Source organism: Furipterus horrens, unplaced genomic scaffold, assembly GCF_987537825.1.
Source record: "Furipterus horrens unplaced genomic scaffold, mFurHor1.1.pri manual_scaffold_3, whole genome shotgun sequence".
Lineage (NCBI taxonomy): Eukaryota > Metazoa > Chordata > Mammalia > Chiroptera > Furipteridae > Furipterus > Furipterus horrens.
In genome coordinates, this window is record NW_028327173.1 from 21,639,580 (window position 1) to 21,666,902 (window position 27,323).

The 27,323-nt window shown below is 44.8% G+C and overlaps 1 protein-coding gene across 1 annotated transcript in view; it reads right to left on the minus strand.

Annotated features, from left to right (window-relative positions):
* The window catches only part of CSMD2 (CUB and Sushi multiple domains 2), a 544,011-nt gene that overhangs the window by 121,725 nt on the left and 394,963 nt on the right, over positions 1–27,323 (minus strand). Inside the window, exons 24-25 of the mRNA XM_090269064.1 lie at positions 26,040–26,231; positions 22,280–22,406 (exon numbers count right to left, since the gene is read on the minus strand). Coding sequence (XP_090125190.1) covers positions 22,280–22,406; positions 26,040–26,231 — 319 coding nt within the window. The remainder of the gene's footprint in view (positions 1–22,279; positions 22,407–26,039; positions 26,232–27,323) is intronic.

Below are 27,323 nucleotides of genomic sequence, written 5' to 3' on the forward strand. Positions count from 1 at the left end.
TAGAACATCTGCAAACCCACCCACTCTGGGAACAACGGCCAGGGCAACAGCTAGAGAGGCGTGAGTCCCATACAGGAAGTGGGAGAAGTGCCTGGAAAAGGGGCAAGTGCTGAGCAAGTGGCATTTTTCTCTCTCAGACCCCTCCCCCCTACACAGAACCACAGCGTGGTGAAACAGTCACCCATACTGATGAACACCTAAGGTTCTGCCCCTTACAACATAACAGGTACGACAGCTCTATGTAAGACACAGAGGCAAATAAACACAGAAGCCTGCCAAGATGAAGAGACAGAGAAGTATGGCCCAAAAGGGGGAGCAGATCAAGGTTCCAGTGGGAGAACTGAGCAACAAGGAGATAGCCAACCTAACAGACACAGAGTTCAAAACACTGGTGATAAAGATGCTCACAGACTTGACAGATATGCTTAAGTACAGCAAATGCTTAAGGGAAGATGTGAAGGCTATGCTAAATTAAATGAAGGAAAATCCACACAAAACCAATGGTGAAGGGAAGGAAACCAGGATTCAAATCAATTATTTGGAACATACAGAAGAAAGGCACTGTCAACCAGCACAGAATGAGGAAACAAGAATTGGAAAAAATGAGGAGAGGCTTAGGAACCGCTGGGACAACTTTAAACGTGCCAACATCCAAATCATAGGGGTGCCAGAAAGAGAAGAAGAGCAAGAAATTGAAAGCTTATATGAAAAGATAATAAAGAGAAACTTCCCAAATTTGGTGAAGGAAATAGACATATAGGTCCAGGAAGCACAGAGAGTCCCAAACAAGCTAGACCCAAAGAGGACCACACTAAGACACATCATAATTAAAATGCCAAAGATGACAGATAAAGAGAGAATCTTAAAAGCAGCAAGAGAAAAGAGGAGAGTTACCTACAAAGGGGTTCCTATAAGACTAACAGCTGATTTCTCAAAAGAAACTTTGCAGGCAAGAAGGGACTGGCAAGAAGTATTCAATGTGATGAAAAGCAAGGACTTACAGCCAAGATTACTCTATCCAGCAAAGCTATCATTTAGAATGGAAAGGCAGATAAAGTGTTCCCAGACAAGGTAAAGCTAAAGGAATTCATCATCACCAAACCATTATCATATGAAATGTTAAAGGGACTTATTTAAGAAAAAGAAGATCAAAACTATGAACATTAAAATGACAACAAACTCACAACTATCAACAACTGAATATGAAAAATAAAAACAAAATCCAACTAAGCAAACAACCAGAACAGGAAAAGAATCATGGGTATGGGGATCATTTGGAGGGTTATCAGCTGGGAGGGGGAAGGGGGAGAAATGGGGAAATGGTGCAGGGATTAAGAAGCCTAATTGGTGGGAACAAAATAGACAGGGGTAAGTTAAGAATAATATAGGAAAGGGTGAAGTCAAAGAACTTATATGCATGACCCATGGACATGAACTAAGGGGGGTGGTATTGCTGGAGGGAAGTGGGTTACTGGATGGAGGGGAGCAAAGGGAAAAAAAATTAGGGACACCTGTAACAACATAATCAATAAAATATACTTAAAAAAAAGATATCCTCTAGTAAGTGAATGAATGAATACACTGTGGTACATCCAAAAAATGGAATATTATTCAGCCCTAAAAAGAAATGAGCTTTCAAGACATAAAAAGACATAGAGGAAACTTAAGTGCATATTGCCAAGTGAAAGAAGACTTTTGGAAAAGGCTATGTAGTACGTGATTCCAACTATATGACATCCTGAGAAAAGCGAAACTATGGAGTAAAAAGATCAGTGGTTATCAGGGACTGGATGAGTGGGAGGGATGAACAGGTGGAACAGAAAAGATTTTCAGGGAGGTGAAAACACTCTTATACTATGATGGTGAATACATGTTATCATACATTTGTCCAAGTCTATAGAATCAACATCAAGAGTGAACCCTAATGTAAACTACAGACTTTGGGTGATCATGATGCATCAGTGAAGGTTCATCAACTGTACTAAATGTCCCACTCTTGTGGGGGGAGGTTGATAACAAGGGAGGCTGTACCTGTGTGAGGGCAGGGGGTATGTGGGCAATCTCTGTGCCATCCTCTCAATTTTGTTGTGAACATGTATCTTCTATAAAAAACAGTCTTAAAAAAGGAGGGTGTGCTAAAGGGCAGGGGTTTCTGTGGAGTATCTGAGAAGCTGGCCCAGTTGTGGTGGGACAAGGGTGAGCCTCCCCCTTGGTTTCCCCAGAGCGGAACTCGGGATGTTGGCTGCGCACTGGCTCACCTCAGCCAATCCCTGACAATCTGAGGAGGCTGGGCAGGGCTCTCCGTGTGCGGGATGCCCGCTGGCCATGGAGCTCAGTAGGAATATGAAATCTTCCAGAACAAAATGGTTCTGATTGCCAATGCTGCCTTGGTTATGAGCCTGTGCAACTCTCTCTCTCCTAATCAATTTCTGTTTTGGAACAATTTTAGATGAACATAAAAATTGGAAAGAAAATGCAGAGAATTGCTATAGACCCCTCACCTTTTCTTTCACTGTTAACTGCTTACATTTCCCTGGTACATTTGTCACAACCAAGAAACCATCCTTGGTACGTGACTCTGAACTCAACTCCAGGCTTTATTTGGATTTCTCCGGTTTTTCCACTGACATCCTTTATCTATTCCAGGCTCCTATCTCCTTTTAGAAATACCTTTTTAAATTATAAAAATAAGATGTGCTTAAGGCAGAAAAAGGCGAACAATATACAGATGTACTGAATTTTTAAAAAGTTGCTCTCACACTAACTGATCTGTTGTCCAGAGATTTCACGTAGTATTAGTTTTGGTGCATACCCTTCCCGACTTTTCTTCAATGAGCACAAACACATTTCCTCCCCAAACTGAACCATATTTTACATAGTTTTTATAACTTTCTTTTTTCACTTAATACATTATGGGCATATACATTTATTTTTTCTACAGAAAAGAACATTGTTATATTTCACTATTGTTTTGCTTTGCAGATTTCTGTTAATATTTCAGTTGACGTGTAGAGATACTTTTTTGGGGGGCAATGGGTGCATATTTTCAAAAGGTTAATAAATACAGTTAAATATTTTTTAAGTTATTGTATCAATTTACAGTCCCACTGAGCAGTATATTTGTTATTACTATTTTATCGTCGCATCTAGTGTCTTTCCCTTTTAAATTTTGTTTGTCTATTTTGGCAAAGCAATTACTTATTTTATGTCATCAACCATGTTACTCTTTTCCTTTTGGGGTACTGGGTGTCATATTATGCTTGGGCACACCCTCTTCTCTTCCAAATGATTAAAAAGTAAATGTTTTAGTATTTTCCCAGAACTTGTATAGTTTCATATTTTGGAGATTTATAGGTCCATTATTTTTCTAAATGGACACTCAATTGTCCCAACACCTATGTGAAGCTGCCTCTTCCACATTTTGATTATAAAACGCTCCGGTTAGTTCCTCCTTAGCACTTATTACAGGCTATACTTCATTTATTCATTTACTTGCTACCTCCCTCCGCAATTAGAAGATAATTTTCATGAGTGCTGGGCCAGGTCTTGTTCACTATTTAGCCCCAGTACCTAGCTGTGCCCAATGCTTTGGGTGGTGCACGTGAATCCCTATGGAATGAAGAGCCTCATAACTGAGTAATCCAGGTACTCCCTGTGGTTTGAAATGTCGCCTTGGCCGAGGGTCCGATTTTAGACTCTCCTCAGCTCCAGGGCTCCCTCCTTTGCCTACACTGGATGACGTTTGTGATACCATGAACACAGCACCCTGGCTGACTTTGGTTTTCATGTTCTCATAATTTGATATTGTTACAGAGCAAGTTCCCTTTCATATTTTCTCCTCAAAATTTCTTAACTAATTTCCCAAATTTCTCTTTTCAGACAAACTTGCCAGTTATCAAGTTCCAAAATAGCCCATTGATACTTTAATTGGAACTGAACCCATTTATTGATTAATTGGGGCAAACTGATATTTTTGTGTATCTTATTTTCCCCAGCCAGGAACATTGTAGCTATTTTGACTTATTTATGCCTTAGTTGATGTATTTTGGTAGTTTTATGGTTTTCTTCTTTTTTATACTTTTTATTAAATTCATTTTTTTTCTTTTGGCTCTGGCTTCATTGTGAGTGGGATTTAATTTCTGTCACATATTTGTTATTGAATATATGCGTGTATTTTCAGCCACCAGTTAGTTCTGATAGGATTCACATGAAACTCTCGGGTTTCCTAGATGGACCCTGATATAGCTGTAGACGGAGGTTCCTCAGTGCCAGAAGCTGTGTGGGTTTTCTCGATGGCTGCCTGCTAGTTCCCCTGGCAGGCCTCCCCGCTGAGGGCTTCCTAGGGAGCGAGACAGATGGGCTTCTCTACCAGGCGTTCCCGGGGAAAGAGACCGGCACAGCGAGCCCCGCTGGAGGAGGGCAAGCTCCCTGGGAAGCAGGGCAAAGGTGAGCCCTCGTGCTGTCCCAGCATCCCTCCTCCCTCCTCCGCTTCCTCCACGTTAGGATGCACCTGGACTAGCCACCAGCCCCGGTAGCTGACCAAGCGGGAAGCTATGTGGTGCTGCTATACCTGCTCTCAGAAAAGAGAGGTTCAAGGGGGCAGGACTTGTCAGGGAAGGAAGCCGGGAACGAGGCTTGAAGTTTGGGTGGCACAGAGGGGAGTGTTTGCTGGGGATTGAATAACATGAGACGAGACCTGGACGCAGAGGGGAGGTTAAGGAGCCTGGGAATAAAGGCGACCCCCCCGCACTGGAATTCAGGTGTGGTTAGGATTCATAGGGAACAAAGCTGGACTGAGGGAGGATAGATAATGGCCTCAGAATTACCTAGAAGATTTTGGGTTTTACCTTCTTTCTATTAGAGATGAACTGAAGTCCCTAGGGGTGCATAATTGAATAAAAGAATGAGTGAGTGAATGAATGAATGAAATCTCAGGAGGACCAGTCTGATAGGAAGTAGTGCAAAGAAAGACTATGAAGACCAAGCAGAAATGAAAGAAGACATTTTACGAAACAAGCACTGTGCACAAGGCACCTACGCATTATCCCATTTAATCCTCACAACATCTTTCTTTTGTAGGTAGCATCGCTCCCATCTGAGGTTCAGAGAGGTTAACTACCTTGCCCGAGGTCAGGGCTGGTTAGAAAGCAAGCCAGAATTACATTATACAATTACAGTCCAGGTCAGACTTTATTGCTTCCCCTCTTTTCCCTGATAATGCTGCTCCCACCTCCAGAAGGAAGAGGCCGTGGCCAAGAGCCAGGTATGCGCTGGGGAGGCCCCATCAGTAATCAGCAGTTTACATGTGAATCATACACAAGGGTAAAGGCCTGACATTTGAGACCATGAATTAAAAATGCCAGTCGACTGCATTCAGCTTGGCTGATCTGATAATCAGACAAAGTCAAAGGCTTGGCAGTGATGAGGTGAAGAGCAGTGGCAGGAGGAGGCAAGAGGAGGGAGCCCAGGGTCCTCTGCGTGCAGAAACAATGCAAGTTTGCAACAGAGAGGATAGAGGCTGTGGTTCCAGACCTCTGACTGCATTCGCTTACTAAAACACCTCCTGTGTGCTGGGTGCTGGGACATCATGGTGAAGATGACAGACAGGGTGTCATCTTCCAGTTGTTTCTGCAGATGGGCAATACTCCCGCATACACAAACCCATGAAGAGATGATCAGCTGTGGCAAACACAGTGCTGAAGTGGAGCAACTGCTTTAGATAGAGTGGCCTGGAAGACCTCTCCAAGGAGGTGACATTTAAGCAGATGCGAGGCTCAAAGGGAGCCAGCCAAGGGAAGAGCAGGGCAGGAGAAGAGGTGGGAGGAAGCTTTTTGTGAGTAAAGGGCAGCATGTGCAAAGGCCCTGGAAGGGAAACAGCCTGGAGCTTTGAGCAATGAAAAGGCCTCTGAGGCTGTCGCTGTGCTGAGAGGCAGGCAGAGGCCAGGCCAGGCAGGGCCCTGGGGGTCAGGGAAAAGTTTGGACTTCATTCTACAGGCTAAAGGAAGTGAGTCATTAAAGAACTTTAAGCTGGAGTTTGATAGAAGCTGATTTACATTTCAAGATCACCCCAGCTTCCCAGATAGAAGAGATGGCAAAGGCAAGAATGGGTTGCAGGGAAGTTAGCGAGGGGGCTGCGGCAGGGGTCTAGTGACCCCTTTCATTATAAATCCTTGATGATGGCCTGTGAAGACACTTGGGCCAACCAACCACATTTATGAGAACTCTTACTGAGGACTTTTATTATCTTATAGAAGTCAGAGTGTATAAAATGTGAATTAGAGGTTCTGATCGAGAGGGATCACTCTGAGCCCAAACGGATGTCTGGGTTTGCCTGAGCTGCTCCCCTGCAGGGTAAACATTTGGTCTTCTTTTGGCTTGTGAAATAGTGAACATGGTTTGAGGACCCTCCGCCCCCACGATCCACGACAAGGCGTTCCTTCATAGATGCTTTGTTTGTATGTGTGTTTGTTTCTTTGAGCCACAGACACGACTCAGGCCAGGGAGGAGGGCTGGAGTGTGTCAACTCTGTGTTGAGAGCTGTGGGAATGTGGGAGGCTCTGTCTTTGCCCTGGAGGCTGCTTCTGCTTATTGAAAGAGAAAAACAGAACATCATAATATGTGCAATAGGCACTAAAAGCGTGGGCTGAATAAAGTGCTACCCAAATAACTGGGGGACAAAGAAAACTGAGCATTTGGAGAAATGTCTATATGCCAAGTACTCCATCTATGTTTTTTCATATCCTTAAACCCCCCTTGCAATTCAGGGTCTAGTTTCCCCACCTGGCTGATGACAGAACTGAAATCTGAAATCTCCAGGGGCTAATACAGGCAACTTGAAGAGAGTGGGTTGGGGGGTGGTCAACAGCTAGTAAGGGTCAGAGGCAGTATTCAAACTGCATCTGTCTGGTCTGAGGACATTTTTTTCATAGATTTTTTTTTTTTAGAGAGAGGGGAAGGGGCAGGGGGGTAGGGGAGAGAGTGAGAGAGAGAAGAGAGAGGAGAGAGAGAGAGAGAGAGAGAGAGAGAGAGAGAGAGAGAGAGAGAGAGAGAGAAACACATTGATTGGTTGCCTCTTGTACTTACCCTAATGGGGATCAAACCCACAACTTGGGTATGTGCCCTGACTGGGAATCGAACCTGTGACCTCTTGGGCTATGGGGCAATGCTCCAACCAACTGAGCCACACTAGCGAGGGCCAAAGGCTTTCTTTTTTATTACACATTCTACTTGAGGGCAGCAAGGAAAACTTCACTGAGGAGGTGTCTGAAGCAATTTTGAAGAAAAAGCATGAGGACATTGAGAAAGGAAGGAGATCGCAAGGCGGGGACCAGCACACGCAGAGACATAAAGAATGTAACTGGCCTCCCTGGATCCAGACTCCCTGCCACCCTTTCAATCCACCTCTCCCAGCAGGGCCAGGTGACCCTTCTGAACCACACATCCAACCTAGTCATTGTTCCTCCTTCCCAACAGACTGAAGTCAACTTTCCAGGGGTTACTCCAAGTCCGTCACAAGCAGCTCCAACTGCCTTCACCCACTCCTCTCACTCTTCACCCATTTCCTTCTTGTGGTCTGGCTTTGGGGACTCCCCTCTGCCTGGAAGCTTCCTACCCTGCACAAGCCCCCCCACCACCTGCAGTGGGTTGAACTGTCTCCCCCCAAAAGATAAGTGTAAATCTTAACCCCTAGTACTTAGGAACAAGTGGATGAAATCAAGTTAAGATGAGGTCATACTGGATTAGGGTGGGCCCTAAATCTAAGGACTGATATCTTTGTAAGAGAAAGGAGTGCGTGATTTGGAGGCAGAGATACAGAGGAGACACAGGGAAGAAGACCATGTGAAGGTGGAGGCAGAGACTGGAGTGATGCATCTACAAGACCAAGGATGCCAAGGATTGTCGGCCACCCCCAGAAACGAGGAGAGAGACATGAAACAGATTCTTTGCCAATCTTCGGAAGGAACCTGGCCCTACTAACACCTTGATTTTGGACTTCCAGGCTCTAGAACCGTGAGAAAATAAATTTGTTATTTTAAGTCATTTGGTTTGTTCCAGCAGCCCTAGCAAACTAATAGCCCACCTGGCTAAATCTAAAAAGTGAGGAGAGCATTGGATTCTTGTTGTAGGAGCCGGCACCTCTCTAAGGCTTCCCACAGGCTAAACCCGCCTCTGGGGTTCTGGTCCTCGGTTCTCTTGGTCTGAAGGAAACTTGAACACGTTGGGCATTTTTTGGAGCGTGCCCACCTCATGGTTTACAGGTGGCTCATCTGCATCCATTGCAAAAGATATGCAAAAACGAGGAGAGGAAAAGAAATCTATGGCATTGTGCCATTTTAATTCCTTGGCCTTCTGACTGGGCCCCAGAATATGAAAGGGCTTGGGGTGCTCCCAGGCAACTGTCACCACTGTATGAACACTGGTACGAGTTGTCATGACAGATCTTTACATCAGGGGAAAATGGCAGGTGAGAGAGAAAAAGGCATGTGGATGAACATCTGCTGTAACGGGAAGACAGTCAGCAATCACTCCTGTCCCCAAGTGAGAATGCAGCTTAAATTATCCTTAGTGACATTGGAAATGACAATAAGAAAATAATACTTAATGTATAAAATGCCCCCCTGAGCCATGGGGCTACAAACCAACAATTAAACCATGATTGTAATAGCAGACAATAATAATTAAGGCGTTGTGCTATCAAAAGAATAAAAATGGAGAAGACAGATCAAAGCCCAAAGCAAGTGTTTGTGTCAAGAGCAAAATTGGAGGCTCTTCTTTCCTGAGGTCAGCTGGTATTCAATAGAAAAAAGATTCCTTTGTTATTTTCATAAGCGGAAGAATGCACCTGGGCTTCAGGTCACTGAAGAGGCCAAAGTGGCTGGCGTTCTGGGAGGTCAGGGCAGAGCACAAACGCAGGCTCTTGCCTCATATGGCACTCTAACCTGCAGGGTGACCTTGGACCAGTTGCCTTCTCTTCATCATCACCCTGGATGAAAATCTGTGGCTGCCTATCATTAGCCAGAACCTGCCCTGAAGGTATCAGGGATTCTGTGAGAGGCAGATGTATCTTTGTCCTTGGAAGAAATGTTTCCCACAAAATGAAAGGCTCATGTCTCCCGAAGAGGCTTTATAACAAAGTGCAGAAAACAGTGGCTCTGGAGGCAAAGATCTGGGTTCAAAAACTAATTCTGTGATAGCTATTTGGGGGACCTTGCAGAGCCTCCATTTATTTCTCTGAAAAATGGCGGTAACATTATCTATTTATTATTCAGCAATGTGACTAAGAGGACTATTGCAAATGAAATCACATATGAAGGGCCTAGCACTGACCCTGATACATAGTATAAAATCAATAAATGTGAAAATCATCTAAAACAAATTCGATTTTTGTTCTATTTATTTCTTTTTGCTTGACTAAGAGAGATGTGTTAAGGTCTCTATGACTGTCAATTTCTCCATGTATTTCCAACAGATTTTTGTTGTATGTTTTCTTGCTGGGTTATTTGGTGCATAAAGATTCATGATTGTTAGCATTACTATGGACTATGAATTTCATCACATGAAATAATTCCTTCTGTCCCATTTAATGTTTTTTTTTTTACCTTGATTTTACCTATTTTAAGAAAAGCAATATTGTGATTCTGCTTTTTATTTGTGTTCTCATGCTATTCCTTATCCCAAACTTTTATTTTTACTATTTTGTTATTCTTCTGTTTAGTAGCTTTTTTCTTTCTTTCTTTTTTTTTTTAACTTACCCTGAGAATCTTTTCCTTGCACTAGGGAAGTTCTACACATGGGCACCAGCTCATGACTCCTTACAGTGCCCTCCCTGCCCATAGGTCTGTCAGTAATTGCTCCACATGTAATGACAGAGGCTTCCTTTTCCTGGACGCCATCACCTTGGGGCCTCTCTCGGGGATGCCCCACACAGCATTCTGACCACTCCTTTCACAGACCCTTTGCTCAGCATCCAAGTCTTGTACTCTGCTCTCCCACTTGACCTTGGTCCTTTGCTGATCCTTCAACCAGGTCCTGGCAATAGCTCTTCTTTGCTCTGGGCCTCATGTCCATGAACCCTCCCACTCCCCTGCCCATCTTGAGCTCCTGTAACCTTGGCCTCTCCAGGGCTGCCTCTTCTCCTCCCATTTCCTCTGTGTCACACTGTGGTGGTCAGACCACACTTGTTATCAGAACTGGTATGTTTGTTCTTGGTGGCAGCAACAATGGTATGTTCACTGACTCTTGCTTCCGCTTTCTCCTAGGCACACCTGCCTTAGAACCAGGTGAGCTATAAATGTTCTCTAGTCAGTGGGACATGAGGGGAAGACCTGACTCTTAAAAATCTTTGTTCCACTCTCCCATGCTTTCTCTCTTTCCATCTCAGCTGGCCAGATGTGAGGAAGCCCTGGAGGATGCGTGAGGCTCTAATTACCTATTGGAAGAGGCGCCCAACCTTCACCCAGGGCCCTGCCCTACTGCAGATGGGCACAGAACTTGTAAAATGAGTGAAAAATTAACCTTTCCAGGGTTAAAATACTGACATTTGTGGGTTATTAGAAATTATTGCTAATGCAAACTTATTTCCATCATCCTGTTTTATGCTTTTATTATACTGTCTTGCTATTTCACATTTTGGGGGTAATATTTCTTAGTTTTCACACTTTCTCTAGTGGTTTGAAAATTGTACATTTTGTTTCTAATTTTATTTTAAGCATTTTTGAACATTTTCAAAAATATTCCTAAACTTGCATTTTCTCTAATCATCAAATTTAAGAAAAAGAATATACTACTTTACTCTCCCTTATGTAAGACAGGAAGCCTAATACCATTTTACTTTCCCCAATACCAAACCACTGATAATATAATCAGGGACTACAGACTCAAATTAAATATCACCTTTCATGCTCATCATTCTTAGTGTAGTCTTTTCCTGAACATCTCAATAGGTTAAAAGTTACATCTGTTTTAGTTCTCTGCGGCTGCTCCAACAAAGTACCACAAACTTGGTGACTTAAAATAACAGAAGCTTATTCTCTCACAGTTCTGGAGGCCAGATGTCTGAAATCAGTATCGCCATGCTGAAATCAGGCTCTCTGGGAGAATCTGTTCTTTGTCTCTTCCAACTTCTGGTGGCTGTTGGCATTCCTTGGCCTGTGGCTGCATCATTCCAGTTTCTGGGTCTGTCTTCCTATCACTTTCTCCTCTTTGTACATAAAATCTCCCTCTGCTTCTCTCTTTTAAGGACATGTGTGACTACATTTAGGAACCACCAGATAATCTAGCAGAATCCTTAATTTAATCACATTGCAAAGATCCTTTTTTCCAAATAAAGTAACATTTATAGGTCCCAGGCATTGGGACCTGATACCTTTGGGGGCTGGCATTCAGCCTACTACAAGGTCTTTGTGAGTTCAAGGGGCCTGAGGGGCTTTTGTGCACGTTGTATCCTGGCTGGATCAATGACGGCTGAGTCTTATAATACCACTGGCTTTGGCTTCTGATATCATGGAGACATTTTACAACAGTTGGATTTGTTGTGCTTCTTGTTTTTTGTAAATGACTATTTCATTTGGTAAGGGCTAATTGTGTGCTTACCTGTGTGAGTGTATTTTGCCAAATGGTTTTAGAAATTAAAAAAAAAAAAATCCTTGAAACAGTTTCATTTTTCATTAATTTTGCCTGGAACTCAGGGACTTCTTTCAATCTGCCAAGGAAGTTTTGGCACTGATCACTCCATCCTTCCTCATTCCACCCCCTCTCTTCTCAGGAGAGTTACTGACACTTTATATTTTATTACACCTTGTGCTGCATTTGCTCATTGTTCTTCATTTATGTTCCTGGATTGGTATTCTGTCTTCTACAGCTGGCAGCTTTTCTTCCATTACTTCCACACTTTCAAAATTTTTTCTGCAGTCTCAGAGAGCCTCTCCAGCATGTTTCCTACTTCAATGCCTGTACTTCTTACAAGGCAAATGCTGCTATTGTGGATTTGAACTGTTATGATCTATCTAGTCTCTTCGCATCTTTTACTTGTCTCCATTGCTCTCTTTCTGTCTCAGGAGTTCCCCATGTCCATTTCATCATCCATCTCCTGCTACTTATCATCCTGATTTCTTATATTTATGTGATATTATTATCTATATACTCATTTAAATTTTCTTTTGTCTACTATTGTAAAATCTTTTCAGAAAAATGTTTCTATTTCTTGAGAGAAATGGTTCTCTTTTTGAGAATGGTATGTTTTAAGTGCCACAACTTCTTATTTTATTCATGTTTTGCTTATTTGCTTACTTGCTTTTTGAAAGAGTGGGAGATCTGTACTAATCCAGTGTGGCCAACCAACATTCTGCATTTCTTTGGTTGAGCTCTTTATTTTCCCCTAAGAGATACCAGAATTCATCTGTGGGATTGTAAGCTGGCAGTTGAGTTGATGTGTGGCCAGTGCCACTATCCAGTGGAGCTCAGCTGGATTGTTATTCTGGGACAATTGGAAGCAGTTTGTGTTTCTCTTTCTAGAGGTCATCCATGAAAAACTAAATTGCCAGATAGCACCGCTACTCTTAAAGCTACATTTATTCTGACTAGCATATCCACATCCTCTCCTTCAAACACCTTTTGAGCTCTTTGGACTGTTCCCGATTTGTTGAAACCTTAAATCTGACAAAGGAACACCCCACTGTGTATGTGCTTATCTGTTCAGTTCCTTCAGGAGGTCAACTCTTACAGTGCAGGTACATGGGCATTCTCTGTTTAAGGTTTAACTTACTGTCACGGCTCAAAAAGAAACCTTTTGGAAGCTGCTATACCTGTGGCCATGATGCCTGGCAAGAGCTGTGAACAGAAGCTTCACTTCTGTTGCCTTCTGCCTCCTCTGGGCCAGCTGCCCGCTTGCTGGTTAGAGGGAAGCAGCACTGATCGCAGTGGGGAATTGCTGCCTTATGACTGATAGGAAGCTGCAGCAGGGGAATCTGGGTTTCAGGCACAGCCAGATGTTGTGTCTAGTCCAGCATCCTCCCAGGAAGACAAGCTCCACTGGGCAGGGGTTCTGGTTAATCAAAACTGTGCCCCACTCTCTTGGTAACCCTACTGCTTTGTGACCAGCAGCCAAAAATGGAGTTTCCAGGTTGCTCTCTGCATTAATCCCTGTGATTAAACATCAACAAACTAGGACTATTAGCTAAATATGAGCTTTACAACTATGTGGGTATTAGGGGCAGAAATCAGAGCTTCTAGAAACAATAAGTCTCCAAACTCCGTGGGCCCCAGATCTTTTTAGGTGAAGCACATGTGCAAATCCCTGCCCCTGTCTTCTCCCTTTTCCCCTTCTCTCCATGTAGGCAGACACATAAGAGCTTTCAACCCCAACAAGATCTATAGTCAAACAAAAATCAGTTCTTCTGAATGTAACCAGGACCCCTCAAACAGTTACACTAGACTCTTCTTGGGTTTTGTAGCCAATTTATCCTCTGCATTGCTGCCACCGCTGTCCCTGAAGTGGAGACATCATGTCATAGCAGACAATGAGCTTCTCAGAAGCACCTGTGCATGTTTACACCATCCTTTCTCTCAGATGTTTGGAAAGTCTTTGCCTCCATCTTGCCCAGTGAACTACTACTATCATTTAAGGGGCAGCTAGAGCAGCACTTCCTGTCTAGAACACCCGGCCCCCAGCTGCCACCCAGAATTATGAACTGACTTTGCAAATGCTTCTTTACTGTGTCCTAAACATATGTCTGCTATAGCATTTATCACATTCTATTAGAATATGTAAGGCACTGTTGGTTGGCTTATTGGTACTCCACTACCAATACTCTCATCTGTCTTCACTATTGAAACTCTAGAGGCAAAACAAAATTGATTTCCCTCTTTCCCTCAGCCAGGCACAGCAAGTTCCATCTATTAAGATGTAGGATGATGTCTCTAAGGACAGTGGTCCTTCCCAAATAAAGACACAAACTCTCATGAGAAGAAAGCCCTGGGCTCTTTCCTCTTCCCTTTTTTCTGAAACTGGAACATAGATGTAATGCCTGGAGCTGTAGCAGCTAACTGGTTCCATGAGGAAGAAGAAGAAAGGTGGTGGCATCCTGACCACCATTGGGCACCATGCCAGGAGGAAAGTGAACCTCCACCTGCCAAAGTCACTTTAGTCAGTTATTCTATTTCCATTCTTAACTCAGAAAGCACCTATCTATAAGACTGAGAGGTCTTCACAGGAAAAGACTTTCTTCTTTATATCTCTATGTTCCAGTAAATGCTCCAGGATTTTTAATTGAACTGAATGTCATTACTGCCTTCTACATATTCCAATGGCCCCTCCTTATAGTGAGAAATCCATTTGGATACCCCTTTTTTACCCAAGAAACCTTATCCTCCCCCCACCCCACCCCCACTGGCTCTAGTCACATCATGTGAGGGTCTCTCATGGACAGGCCCTATCCTTTCTCTGTGTTCATGCCCCTACTCTCCTTCCCCTCAGTTAGAATGTTCACCTCTGCACCTCCAGGCAGAACGTCTCTCCTCTCTCTTCTCTGTCACTGAACTTGACTTGTACTTGCTCACTGATCTACCTTGTTTTGGAGCACCTGTTACACTCTTTCCCCCCCTAACATGTGAGCCCCTAGAAGGCCTGGACTGGCCTTGGCTGACCTGCATGTTTTCCACTGCACCCATACACAGTTTGAGGCATTTGTGTTTTGTTGAATGGAACTAAATCAGGGTCAGAATGGCAGAGTGGGAAGAGAAAAGGCTGGAGCTAGACAAAATGGATTGAAACACACCTCGCTGAGTAATTGTGAGACAGTCATCCTTTTGGGTCTCAATTAGCTCATTTATAAAATGGGGACAATAATAACTGATCTAGAACCTAGTATGCTGTATTAGGCATTTGATAAATGTTAGGTAGAGTGCAGGACTAAGAGCAAAAGGATTTGTTTCCCTCTCTTCTTGAACTTTTATATGAGCAGGCCCACTGATTATAACAAGAAAATCTTCAGCCTGATATTGGAAATTGAGAAGAGGTCCCACCCACATGGGATAAAACTTCCATGTTCTACCTTCTGACAACGCAAGAGAGAGTGGCATGGGAGGCGTAGCTCACTGGCTTGTTCTCTGCTATTAGCTGCCAGGTTGGGACGGAGTTCATCAACCAGCCTGTCCCATTCTTGTCAGTCAGAGGCAAGATGATGTAGATGTGACCTGTGTTCAAGGGCAGGGTCTGACTGCCAGCCCATTCTCGTCATGCACATCCAGCAAGGGTCTACATTCTTGCTTGAACCCCACCCAAGGGTCAGCCTGACTACTGACCCCTACAGCTACCCACTGTCCCTCCTGGAAGGGGACTATCCTTGCCAAGATTGCTGGGCTGAGCTTGACCACAGATCCTTCTGGTCACCTCCAACACCTGGTCAGGGCTGGGTCAGAATGGAGGGAGGCACCTGCAAGCTTTCTCTTGTCTGTGCCCTGAGAAGAGTCTCATGGACTGGCTTGTGGGCTGTCTCCCCATCTCCTCCCATCTAGGACTCCCAAGGGGAAGAATGCTTGACACCAGCAGTCTGGCACCCACCACCTGTGACGAAGTGGTAAACTGCAACCTGCTGTGCTCAGGGGGTGTCTCAACAACCACCTGTCTGGCTCCTGGTGAGTCCTCTCATCACTTGGGAATTACATGCCAGCCACTGTTCTAAGTGTTTAGATATGTTACCTCGCTTAACCATCATAGCAAACTTAGGCTATCTGAGATCACCATTTTGCAGATATGAGAACTGATGCAGAGTGTACGCTTGGGGAGCTTCCTAAGCTACACAGCCAGGAGGAGTGGCAGGTGGGCTGGCGCCTGAGCCCAGGTCTCGGATACAAATTGATACTGAATGAATGACAGAACTCCCAGGATGCAAAGCGAATTAGCCTTTCAAGGAATCCAGCCAAACATTCAGACCAAATTGTCCAACTTAAAATGCAGTTAATGCAGACAGAAGCGGGAGACATTGTCAAACAAAATGTGAATAGTATTCTCAGAAAGATGCAGGATGATGATGCATTGACAGAAGCAAAAATAGGCTGCCAAGAGCCAACAACAAAACGCAGTTTCCTTGTCATAGAAACAAAAACAAGGTTTCCACAATGAAGAGGGAGAAATAACAGGATAAATACTGTTGAAACAGAATTAAGGAAAACACAAGACCACTGGCAGAATGAAAATAGCATATAGAACTTTTAAATCACTACAGGAAAAAACAAAGCCAATTAAATCAAGTCAGCTAACAATAGGAAGAGTTGAAAATAAAGGAAAACAATTAAAAAAGTATACTGTGTGGATTTGAAAGAAAGCATAATGTATTTGATGTAAAAGAAATACCTGAAACCCTGTATTTTCTTCACTTGCTTCATGCATTCATAGAAGAAAAATAAGATAAAAATTCAAAAAGTCAAAAGGGCACAAGGCAGTCAAAATAAAAAATGATAAAAAGATCATATGAAATATATAACCCCTTAGTAACTTTTAAAATATTTGTTAAGTACTCAGGTCAAAAAGAAATCTAAACCGAAATGATAGACTATTCAGAAATGAACCCAGCCAAACATGCTATATGAAAAAATAAACTCCCCACAGGGAAATATGCAAAGAACTTGAAGCAGCAAAGACAATTTGATATCATTTTGTCCATCAAACTGGTGAGCACTGACAGGCTTGGCGCCGTCGGAGATGGCAGGCGGGGAAGCAGGCTTTCGGTGGAGTGTAAATTGTTGCGCTATCTAGAGGGAAATTCGAGGTCATGTAGCTTGTATTTGTCTTCCACGCACATATCCTAAGAAGATAATTGGACAGCTGTTTGAAGGTACATGTATAACAATGCTTACCGGAGTGAAAAACTGAAAATATTCACTTTATCAACAGGGAGCAGTTAAATAAATTATAGTTGTGCATACAATAGAAATCCCTGTAGCCATCAAACAGGAAGAGGCAGATCTATAGATATTGACATAATAAGACGGTAATATATGATTAAATAGTGAAACAAAAAGCAAGTCAGGGAGCCACGCATACAGATGATCTTGTTCTGGAAACCACCTTTCCTGCATTTGCTTCATGGAATATTGGCAAACAGGGTAGAATGAATATCAATAGTGTGTGGAGGAGAACAGGGTAAGGTTATGGGGATTTTTGTTATTTGTTTTATAAACTTCTTTTTTGTTTGTGTTTTGAATTTTTTAAAAAGAGTATCAATTTTTATATAAAAACTATAAAGATAGTTGCATTTAAAAAATAATAACCAAACCTTATTCTGAATAAGTATTCAAACACCAAAGGGGCTTTTGGTGTTTGCCTTAATTCAATCTCATTATGAATCTACTTAAAATTTTGCTGCTGGTTATTCGAGTGAGGGAGGGGGGAGGGAGAGAGATGGGGAGGGAGAGAAAGAGGGTGAGTGGAAGAGAGGAGGGAGAGAGGGAGAAAGACGAGGAAGAGAGAGAGCGCACCTTGAGCACAGAAGAGCCTCTAGGTGCTGCCCACACCAGGATGGCCAGCTGGGGCAGGGCGTGGAATGAGGAAGGGAGCATGAAGCGCTGCTCATCCCCACCTTGCGCCAGTGCTCAAAGCCCTCTGCCCTCTGGGCATTGGCTCCAGGAGCCTTGCAGGTGGAGGACTGGACTGTCTTCACCTTCTCTCTGCTCTCTCTACCTTGGGGTCCTCACACACACGCTCAGCACACCCCGTGACTGTGTAGGTCCCGCTATGGCACACAGGAGAGGACGTTTCCTGTCTGTGCCTGGACCCTCTCTTCTTGACAACAGGAAGGGGTCCTCTGGTCCCCACCAGCCCACCCCATGCCCACAGTTCTGGTAAGTGAATAATGGTCCTTGTCCTGCCCAGAAACCCCGTCTCGGGTTTCTCGTGCCGTCCCTGTCAGCTGCTGCGATCTGTTCTGCTCTCCTTCAACCCTTGTCCGAACCCTGAACTACAGGAAAACAACGTTGCCCGTCTCGGGTGTGCTAATGCTGTTGTGTCATGGAGGAGCACAATCCTGTCTTTGGAAGACGTGGGCTAAGTACTTAGGGAGGAAGTGTCATGATGTCCACAATGTCCCTTTGAGTGATTCAGAGAACAGAAAAAAAGGACGACCAGAAAAGGAAAAACGAGAAAGCAAATATGGTGGCATAGTCACCACGGCTGCGTCTAGGCGGCAGGCATGCACGTCCTTGGCATTCTGTTCTTTCCACTTGTCTATATATTTAATGTGTTGTGTGTTACAAGACAAAAAAATGGGGAAACTTCAATTTCCATGTTCACTGAGGAGAGGGAGACCAGCTGGTGGGACTGTTTGGCTGTCTCCTGAATTTGTCTCTCCTTCTCCACCCCCGCTGCCACTGCCGAGGGTCAGACCTCCTCACCCCAACCACATTCTAGAGGCAGTTTCCTCAAGGGGCTCTGGGACCCAGGTGGCCCCATTCTCCTCCACAAGGTGGACACAATGGGTCCAATCCCAGCATCTCAGTCCCCAATGCCCTCATGCTCTGGCCGCAGCAGGCTCCCTCAGCTTCCTCTCCCGCTGCTGCCCAGCCCTCTGCCAGATCGCAGGGGACACTCCCGCCATGTGGACCCGTTTCAAGCCCAAGCCTGCCCACCCTGGGCCCCCTCCTCTGCCTGGAAGGCCTTTCCCCTCCTGCCAATCTCCCTCCTTGGCCACCTGGCAACGCCACTTCATCCTTCAGGACTCAGTCCTAGTGCCACCTTTTCCAGGACAGCATCTCCAGTCTCCTCCCATCCTGCCTTTCAGTGCCCCTCCTCCTTCTGCCACCCCCTCACTGTGCATACACATGTCTCCTCTTTGTGAACAGTCACAGGGTTTCATTTACCTGTACAAGGCCAGCACCTCGCACAGGCACTGCCATAGATTAGACAGACAGCTGTTATATGCGTGAATGAAGTGAATGAATGAAGGAGTGATGCTCTAAGGTAGAAAAGGGGAAAAAGCCTCCTCCAGATTTGCATACCTGAACACTAAAGTAAAGGAGTCATTGTGCTCTTGATTCACTCATTCTTCATTTAATATTTACGAAGAGATTATCATGGACCTACTACTAGTCATATAACTATTAATATCATACCCTCATACCTGAACTAACCCTCCTTCTTCCTTCCCCCTCTTTCCTCCCACCCTCCCTTCCTTCATTCCTTCAACTCTTGACCCTTCTTGGACCTCTGCCAGGTGCTTGGGGGTACTGTGTTGAGAGCTGGGAAACCTGCAACGATGAACGGGGCAGAGACCACAGCTCTGGTCAGGGAGGGGAGGCGGGAGCACACACAAAGGAGGAGAGGGCTCAGGGCTAAGGGAAATACAGGCCACGGGCAATGGGAGATCAGGAGAGGAGAAATGACTCCCAGGGGACCCCCAAGAGAGGGGGATGGAGGAAGACTTCCTGGGTGAACTGACACCTGCACTTGACTTTGAGGGATGCAGAATTTCAGGCTTAAGCTTTTGGAGGCAGGAGGATATTCCAGGGAGGGCAGAGTGGAAGCAAAGGTGCAGGGTGAGGTCCTGAGCATATGTACAGGGGCCCAGAAAAAGCGGGCTTTGCCAGAATGTCACTGGAGAGATGGTGAGAAATCAGGTCAGGGAGGTAGGTTGGGGCCATGATGGCCTTGCAGACCAGGAGAAGGGGTTAGCTTCTGTGAGCATGGGGTGCCATGAAGGGTTCTAATTTGAGGGTGAGCTGATCAGGGGTGCGTGCTTCCGGAACATTGTCCCGACAGGAGGGCGCAGCAAGAATCTGTATATTTAACTTGTCCCCCTAACAGTGCAAAAACCCCAAGAGTTTTGTTGACTTGTATATAAGCAAACACTTAGTACATCTCTTTAATTTTAATTGAATTGAGCTAAGAACGTACGTACACCAGTGAGTATACAGACATCTACATCTGTTTGAGTTCTCTTTAATTGAGAACTGTCCTGGGCAAGGATCAACCCCAGCCATACTTCTGCTCCTTGCCTCACCTTCGTGCTATTCCGAAGCCCCAGTACTTCCTTCTTGTCACCATGACAGACCTCCTGACTGGTTTTCCACAGAAAATAACCCTGGTGGGGCACCCTGGTGAGAACGCGTCATGGCTTCCTCTTGCTAACTGGCATTGAAGGCCCTCTAGGCCCAGGTCCACGCTAACCCTCTCTATCTCCCACTCCTTGTCTACACGCAGCCCCCACTTCAGCCAGACTTGTTCCATCCTCCTCCCACACCTCCGTTCATCCTCCCTCGTAGTTCATCTGGACAACGGCTCCAGGCCTGGTGGCACCAGCAGTGTGATGGAGCGTGAAGAGTCACAGAGACCTGGGTTCCTGTCCCAGCTTTCTGACTCACTGTGCCAACTTTGACACAGTATGCATTCTTTTGGAACCTCAGTTTTTTCATCTATAAAATGGGAATACAATCGACCGCCTTATCCATCTTATCCATGGGGTATATATGTTCCAAGACCCCCAGTGGATGCCTGTCACAACAGATAGTATCAGACCTACCTGATATATAGATATACATACACATATATACCTATGATCAAGTTTGATTTATAAATTAGGCACAGTGAAAGATTAACAACAATAATGAACTAGAACAATGATAATAGAATGTACCGTGTAAAAAAAGTTACATGAATGTGGTCTCTCTCTGTTTCAAAATATCTTATTGTTCTCTACACGTCCTTCTCCTGTGATGGCTGAGATGACATGATGCTGATGGGAGGGGTGCGGTGCAGAAGGGGACGGATGCAGGCACCGTGACAGAGCCTTCGGCTGCTGCTGACCTGCCATGTCAGAAGGAGGACCATCCAGCCATGACAATGCCATGTCTTCCATTCAGAAATGTAATGCCTTTTCCATCTTAACTAAGCACGGCAATGCACTGTGGCCGTCATGTTTGCAGTTGGAGGTAGAGAGGCAAAACCAGCACGGGTTTCTTTCTCCTTCTTTACAATTTCAGATAGAAGATTTGTTTTACTGTAGATCTTAGCCACCTCAGCAAAGGATTTTTTTCATTCCTTATCAAGTAGAGATCTCTCACCTTCTCACTTAAAGGAAGCATTTTTTCGCTTCCCTTTGGCCTCTCCGAATTGTCAGCATCACTACTCTTGCATTTCAGGGCCGTTATTAAGTAAATGAATGGCGACTGGAACACAAGCACTGCAATACGGTGACAGTCAGTTTGATAGCTGAGGCGGCTACTCAGTGAGCAGTGGTGGGTAGTGTACACAGTGTGGATACGCTGGACAAAGGAAAGATTCACATGCTGGGTGGGACAGAGCTGGACGGTGTGCGATTTTATCAAGCTACTCTGAATGGCGTGCAATTTGAAATTCATTAATTGTTTATTTCTGGAGTTTTCCATTTAATATTTTTGAACTACAGTTGACCACGGGTGTCTGAAACTATGGAAGGAGAAACCTCAAGCAAGGGGGGGGGGCTGCATTATTTATTACTATTAAAAAATAATGCTTATTTATTACTATTAAAAAATAATGCTTATTTATTATTAGGGCTTACTGTTAGTATTAATAGGGCTATTGTGAAGAGTTAATAAGACAATACATGTGCCGGGCCCCATGCTCAATAAATGGTGATGCTCCTTCTTCTCTGACTCCTTGGAACTCCAGCAATTAATTCCTGTTATTCAGGAGCTTATATGGAAAGAAAGTTATATTTTGAGGGAGTATGTACTAACTACCAGACACTGCTGGACTTTTGTAATTATTCTCTCCACAACCCTAAAGCATAAGAATTTTTGTCCTCATTTTATAGATGCAGAAACTCAGACTGAGAAAGGGAAGCAATCTGGGCTCATGGAGCTATTAGATGATCCTACTACTGTCAGAGAAATAACCACAGAGCCATTAAATATTTACTATGTTCCAAGTACTATGCTGAGCACATTGTACACAATGTCTCATTTAAGTGCTTTATCCTGAGAAGTTGGTATTATAACCCACAATCCAGAAGGAGACAGTAAGACTTAGGGAGGATAGGGACTTAAACAAGGTCCTGCAAATAGTAAATGGCCAGGCTGGGATTCAAACTGGGGTTCGTATGACGTCAAGCCTATGCCCTCAGTTACTCTGCTGGAATGGTGCCATCTGGGTCAGACAGTTGTCTGCACTTGGATGGTAGCCCTGTGAGGCTGACATGGGCCTTTCCAGGTTCCCCATGGGTCTCCAGCTGAGGTAGGCAGGACCAGCTACGAGCTGAGTGTCCCCTGAACAAGTGGCAACGGTCCCTATGCCAGCCCAGACACTTACCCAATGGTGCAGCCAGCATCCGCCTCGATGGTCCAGATGCAGTTGAGATTGTGTTCGTAGGGAGCTGGATACCCGGGTGACAGCACCTGCCCTGACACCTCTCCGTTGATTGTCCCTCCACACTCAGCTGAAAGAAATTCCAGAAGAGTGAGCTTCATGGCAGGTGGCCTGTGCTGTCTGCAACAATTTAGTGCTTCCTCTTGTCTGTGTTCCTCAGTCCCTCTCATTCATTCCAGGTGACTGAGCATAGGTATGGAGTGCCCCTGGACGTATTCAGAATCTACAAAGAACTCCTACACCTCACCAATGAAAAGACAAACAACCCAATTTAAAAATGGGCAAAGGATTTGAATAGACCTTTCTGCAAACAAGCACATGGAGAGGTATTTGTCATCAGCAGTCATTAGGGAAATGCAAATTAAAATCACAGTGAGTGAGTTACCACTTCACACCTACAAGGACGACTAAAATAAAAAAGGCTGACACTAGCAAGTGTAGGTGAGGATGAGGAGCAACTGGAACCTTCATACATGGCTGTTGAGACTGTAAAATGGTACAGCCACTTTGGCAAAGTTTCCTAGTTCTTCAAAATGATAAACATGGTTACCATAAGCCCCCAGCCATTTGGCTCTTAGGTGTACACCCAAGAGAAACAAAAACATTCACTTACACAAAACTTGCACACAAATGATCACAGCAGCATAATTCACAATAACCAAAATTGGAAACAACCCACATGCCCATTAACTGGTCAATAGATAAACAAATGTGGTGTATGCATATGGTGCATGAACAGTTTTAATCACAGCATGTGCAACATGCTATTATCATGTCTTTCTTCTTCACAAAACTATAAGCTCCTTGGCAGCAAAAACTTCATCATACTGAGTTTTTCATAAGAGCCTAATATAGTATTTGGTACATGATAGATGTTTTAATAACTGTTTATCAAATGAATAGATGGGTGGATTATCAAATGAATGTAAAAAGCTTATTATTTCGCAGGCAAATTTTTATAACAGTCTGAACAAGGGAGCATGGAAACGAAGAGGAGGAGGTTTATTGTAAAGCTTTTTAGCGAGGGGAATGACTGATGAACAAGATCCTGGAAGAAACAGGAGGAGATGGGATCAAAGTCACAAATGGAAGACTGACTTTCACCTGTTGCTACAAAGCCTTAGGCGTAAGAACTGGGTCCCGGGGATTTAGGTCTAATTTTAGCAAGCCCCAATGAATCTGCTGCCCCACAGTAACTGCTGATGCCAATGACTGCCTGTGCCCTTCAAAGATATCCTAGTCTCCAGGCAAGAATTTAGTAACTCTTCTGTTTTAGTAACTTCTCTGTTCTCAGAGCCAATTCTCCCAGAGCCAGCTGCAGAGAGTCTCTTCAACTTTTCCCCTTATCTCCTTAAAAAGCCCTGCCTTGCTATTGTTCGGGACTGACGCCTTTTTGGTCTCAGCCCACCTGCTTGCAGCTAGCTAAATACATCTTTTAAGTTCATGGCCTGTTCTCCTGTCGTTTCTCTCTCACTCTTCTGAACCTAACACAAAGGACCCATAAAGCATCTCTAGGGCATCATGGCTCCACACAGGACCACTTGGCCAGGGTTGGGGGAGGGGCTCTCTGCCAGTAAGCCTGCCCCTAAGACCCAGTGCTTTACTTAAGCCTCGCTTTGCGGCCTCCCTCTGTGGTGCTGTTGCGGTGGGAGATACCAACCTGACAGAAAGATGCAGGATTGAATGGGCCTGTAGCAGGGAGAAAGAATGAACTGTAAGTAGTAGAGAGGAAGCCTGTCTGCCCTCACAAACAGAGGAGGTGGCTAGAGAGGTGGCAAGAAATTATCCGTGTCCTTAGCTGGAGCTTCTTTCCATATTCAGATGGAGAAGCCCCTCTGGTTTTCCAGAAAGTGAGTGTTTGGAAGAGCAGCACTGGGAGCACTTCCTAAGGACACACCGCTGCCTTCCTCATGGGTCACTTTATCTGAGGACTGGCAGATTGCCGCAGGGGCCAAGTGGCCAGCCTGCAGCAGGTTCACTGACAAGCCCACGAGACTCCTCGTTCTGGTCCTCCCCTTTCTTCACACCCTAAACGCCCTGGCTGCTTTCTTTGAGCTGTGGCATCCACTCATTAATGAGGAAAATGCCTGGACGTCTTAAGTGATAGCAGCCATTTCTGGCAGACTGCGATCAAGTCTACAAGAACATGACATATGTAAAAAGATACACACGTGATCCCACATACACAGCCTCACTCCTGAGTGGGGCCTGAGGGAGTCTCACGGGGAGGGCCTCTGAGTTTCAAAGTATAAATATTCTTACTAGCATGGCTTCAGTGGATCCTCGAAGTTCAGTCCAACTGGTAAATTCGATTCAAAAGAAGTTTACAGTGAACCCTTTCTGCAGAGCAAATCATTGTCTTATAACGTGAATCATCATCTTTCCTTCCCATTTCACTTGCTCTGGCTTGCGGGTGGCACGGTACCAGTGTCTGTTTATGCATGTGTCGCCCTTGCTGGCCTGGGACCTGCCCTCCTTTGAACTCCTAGGGCCCAGCACAGGGCCTGGCACATGAGTAAAAGAAGGAAATGAAAACAAGGATGTAGAAAGAAAGGGATGGGGCATGACTGCAGACCAAGTCAACCTTCAACACAAAGAGAGAGGCCACTACCCTGGTCTATCAGACTTAAAATCCTTGCCTGTAGACATTGTGGTCTAACGGTGTTGGAGATCCTGTTAAAACGTAGTTGTCTAGGGGAAAAGAACTTCAGCTGTTAGCACTTCCCACCAAGCTAGTTCAACACCTTCAGCCTAGAACGGCCACCTCCCCACCCTGCTCCTCCTGGTGGTGAATTCTCACCCATCTTTTAAAGTCTCAATTGAAATATCACCTCCTATGCAAAACTTCCTGCTATCCTCCAACCCTTTGCACACAACTCTTATTACAGTGCTTATCTGGTATTATTAATGATCTGTTCTCTGGGCTAGGGTACAGGTTCCCCAAGGGCAGGAAAACACTTTCTTCTTTCTTTTTGTATTTCTCTGCCTCTGGCGCACACTCGAACATACACCAGCACCAATGCTGTCATGTAGCACTTGGTAGGCACTTACATGTTTTCCCGGTGGGTGTTTTGTTCTTATAAGATTAACCAGTGCTGCAGACACACTGAGGCAGTGGGACAGGAGGGCGGGGATAGAGAGAGGCAGGCCTGGTGTTCCGGGTAGGCAAGCAGGCCTCGGCTGTGTGTGGGAATCCTGGTCAGCAGTGGGGTAACATGTGCAGTGAGCTTGGGGGCGGGAGAATGAAAGGCCAGACAGACAGAATGGCATGTTTTGCCCCTTTCACACTTCTGCCTTGGATCAGACTTTTCTTGTCCTGTGGCACATGGACAAAGTTTCCAGAGAGCCTCTGCTGATGCTCTAGGAGCACCACAGGCTTCAGAAGATGCTAGTTCCTTGTTCTAGTCTTTCTTAAGGGTGAGGTGGAGGATAGTTCATGGTCTTACCCTTTCTTTCAACATTTCCCAGAAAAGGAAGGAGCCCCATTTTGCTTATAGAGAAACTGAGGCCCAGCGTGAGTTGGAGACTCATTTGCGTCTCAGCATTGCAGGAACCCCTGGAATCCAGGCAAAAGTTCCACCTCTTCCTTTCTAATGGACTCTCCTACCGCTTCTCTGATACCAGTATTACAATTCTGAAGGCATGACTTGGCTCTGGTCCCACTTGCTACATGTGTGACAATGGTAACCAAGAGGTATCCTACCGACACATGTGGGGAGAGGCCGGTCCCAGGTTCTTCGCTCTCCACTCAGACACAGCAGCTCTGCGCTGCCCCGCAGGTTGTATCCAGGGTCACAGCTGAAGGACACGGAGCTCCCTGCAAAATGGCCTCCGTCTTGAACTTTGTAGCCAAACTGGGGGGTTCCTGGATCCTCACATTTGATGAGTTCAAAACCTGGTGAAGAGAGAAAAGAGAGGGTGAGCAAGACCTATCATGGCAGAAGCCACCCTCCTTCAAAGCCCACTTCCTCAAGGAAGCCACATGACATGCATGTCTAGGTTCTGATGGACTCATTGCTGGGGGGCCGCTACAGTGCTGTACCCAGGTGAGGGTGTATCATTCCCCTGTTGCTAGATGTAAATGATTTTAGTTATTTTTCCCAGGATAGCTCTTAACTGTTTTCAGGCATAGGATTTGCATTTTCTATTTCTTTTGTTTGACCCCATAGCATTTTGCCAGTGGGAACTGTTCTTTCAATTTTGCTCACCGAGATATTCAGATAGGATAGTGTAATATGGAAAAGTCACTTTAAATGTATGTTTCAAACCTCAATTATGTCCTACGCTCTATTGAAAAAGACTGGAGAAGGAAATCTATACAGAGCTGCTACTATGTGGCACCTCACATGTTATCTCTTGTTTGTTATTAACGGGAGTCTTATAGGAAGTATAATTATGTGCATTTTACAACTGAGAACATTGACTTAGAAAGGTTAAATAAATTCTTCCAAAGTCACACAGTCTCAGACGATAGAAATGGAATTCAAATACGACTCTACTGCATCTTCTTCCACTGTTCTGCCTGCTATAACAGGCCAGACCCCTCTGCCAGCTCAGCCCAGGTGACAGGGGTCTTAAGGAGGCTCATTGGATATGCTTTCTCTAACAGATTTATTGAGAAGCAATCACATACTAAGCATTTACCTGTCTGATGCACACAACTGAGTGTCTTTGGTACATTCATAGAGCTGTGCACTTACGAGACAGTGAACTTCAGGACACTCTCATCACCCCACAGAGAAGCCCCCCACCCCCAACACCCCTCAACTCCTTCCACCCTCGGCAATCCAGTTGTCTTTGCATCTCTGTGGTTTCGCCTGTTCTGGACCGTGCGTAGACATGGATCATATAACACGTGGCCTTTTGTGACTGGCTACTTTCCCTTGGCCTGATGTTTTCAAGGTTCATCCATGTGGAAGCATGAATCAGTACCTCATGCTTTTTTGTGGCCACCTGGTCCACCTTTTTCTTTTTCCTGTTCATTCAT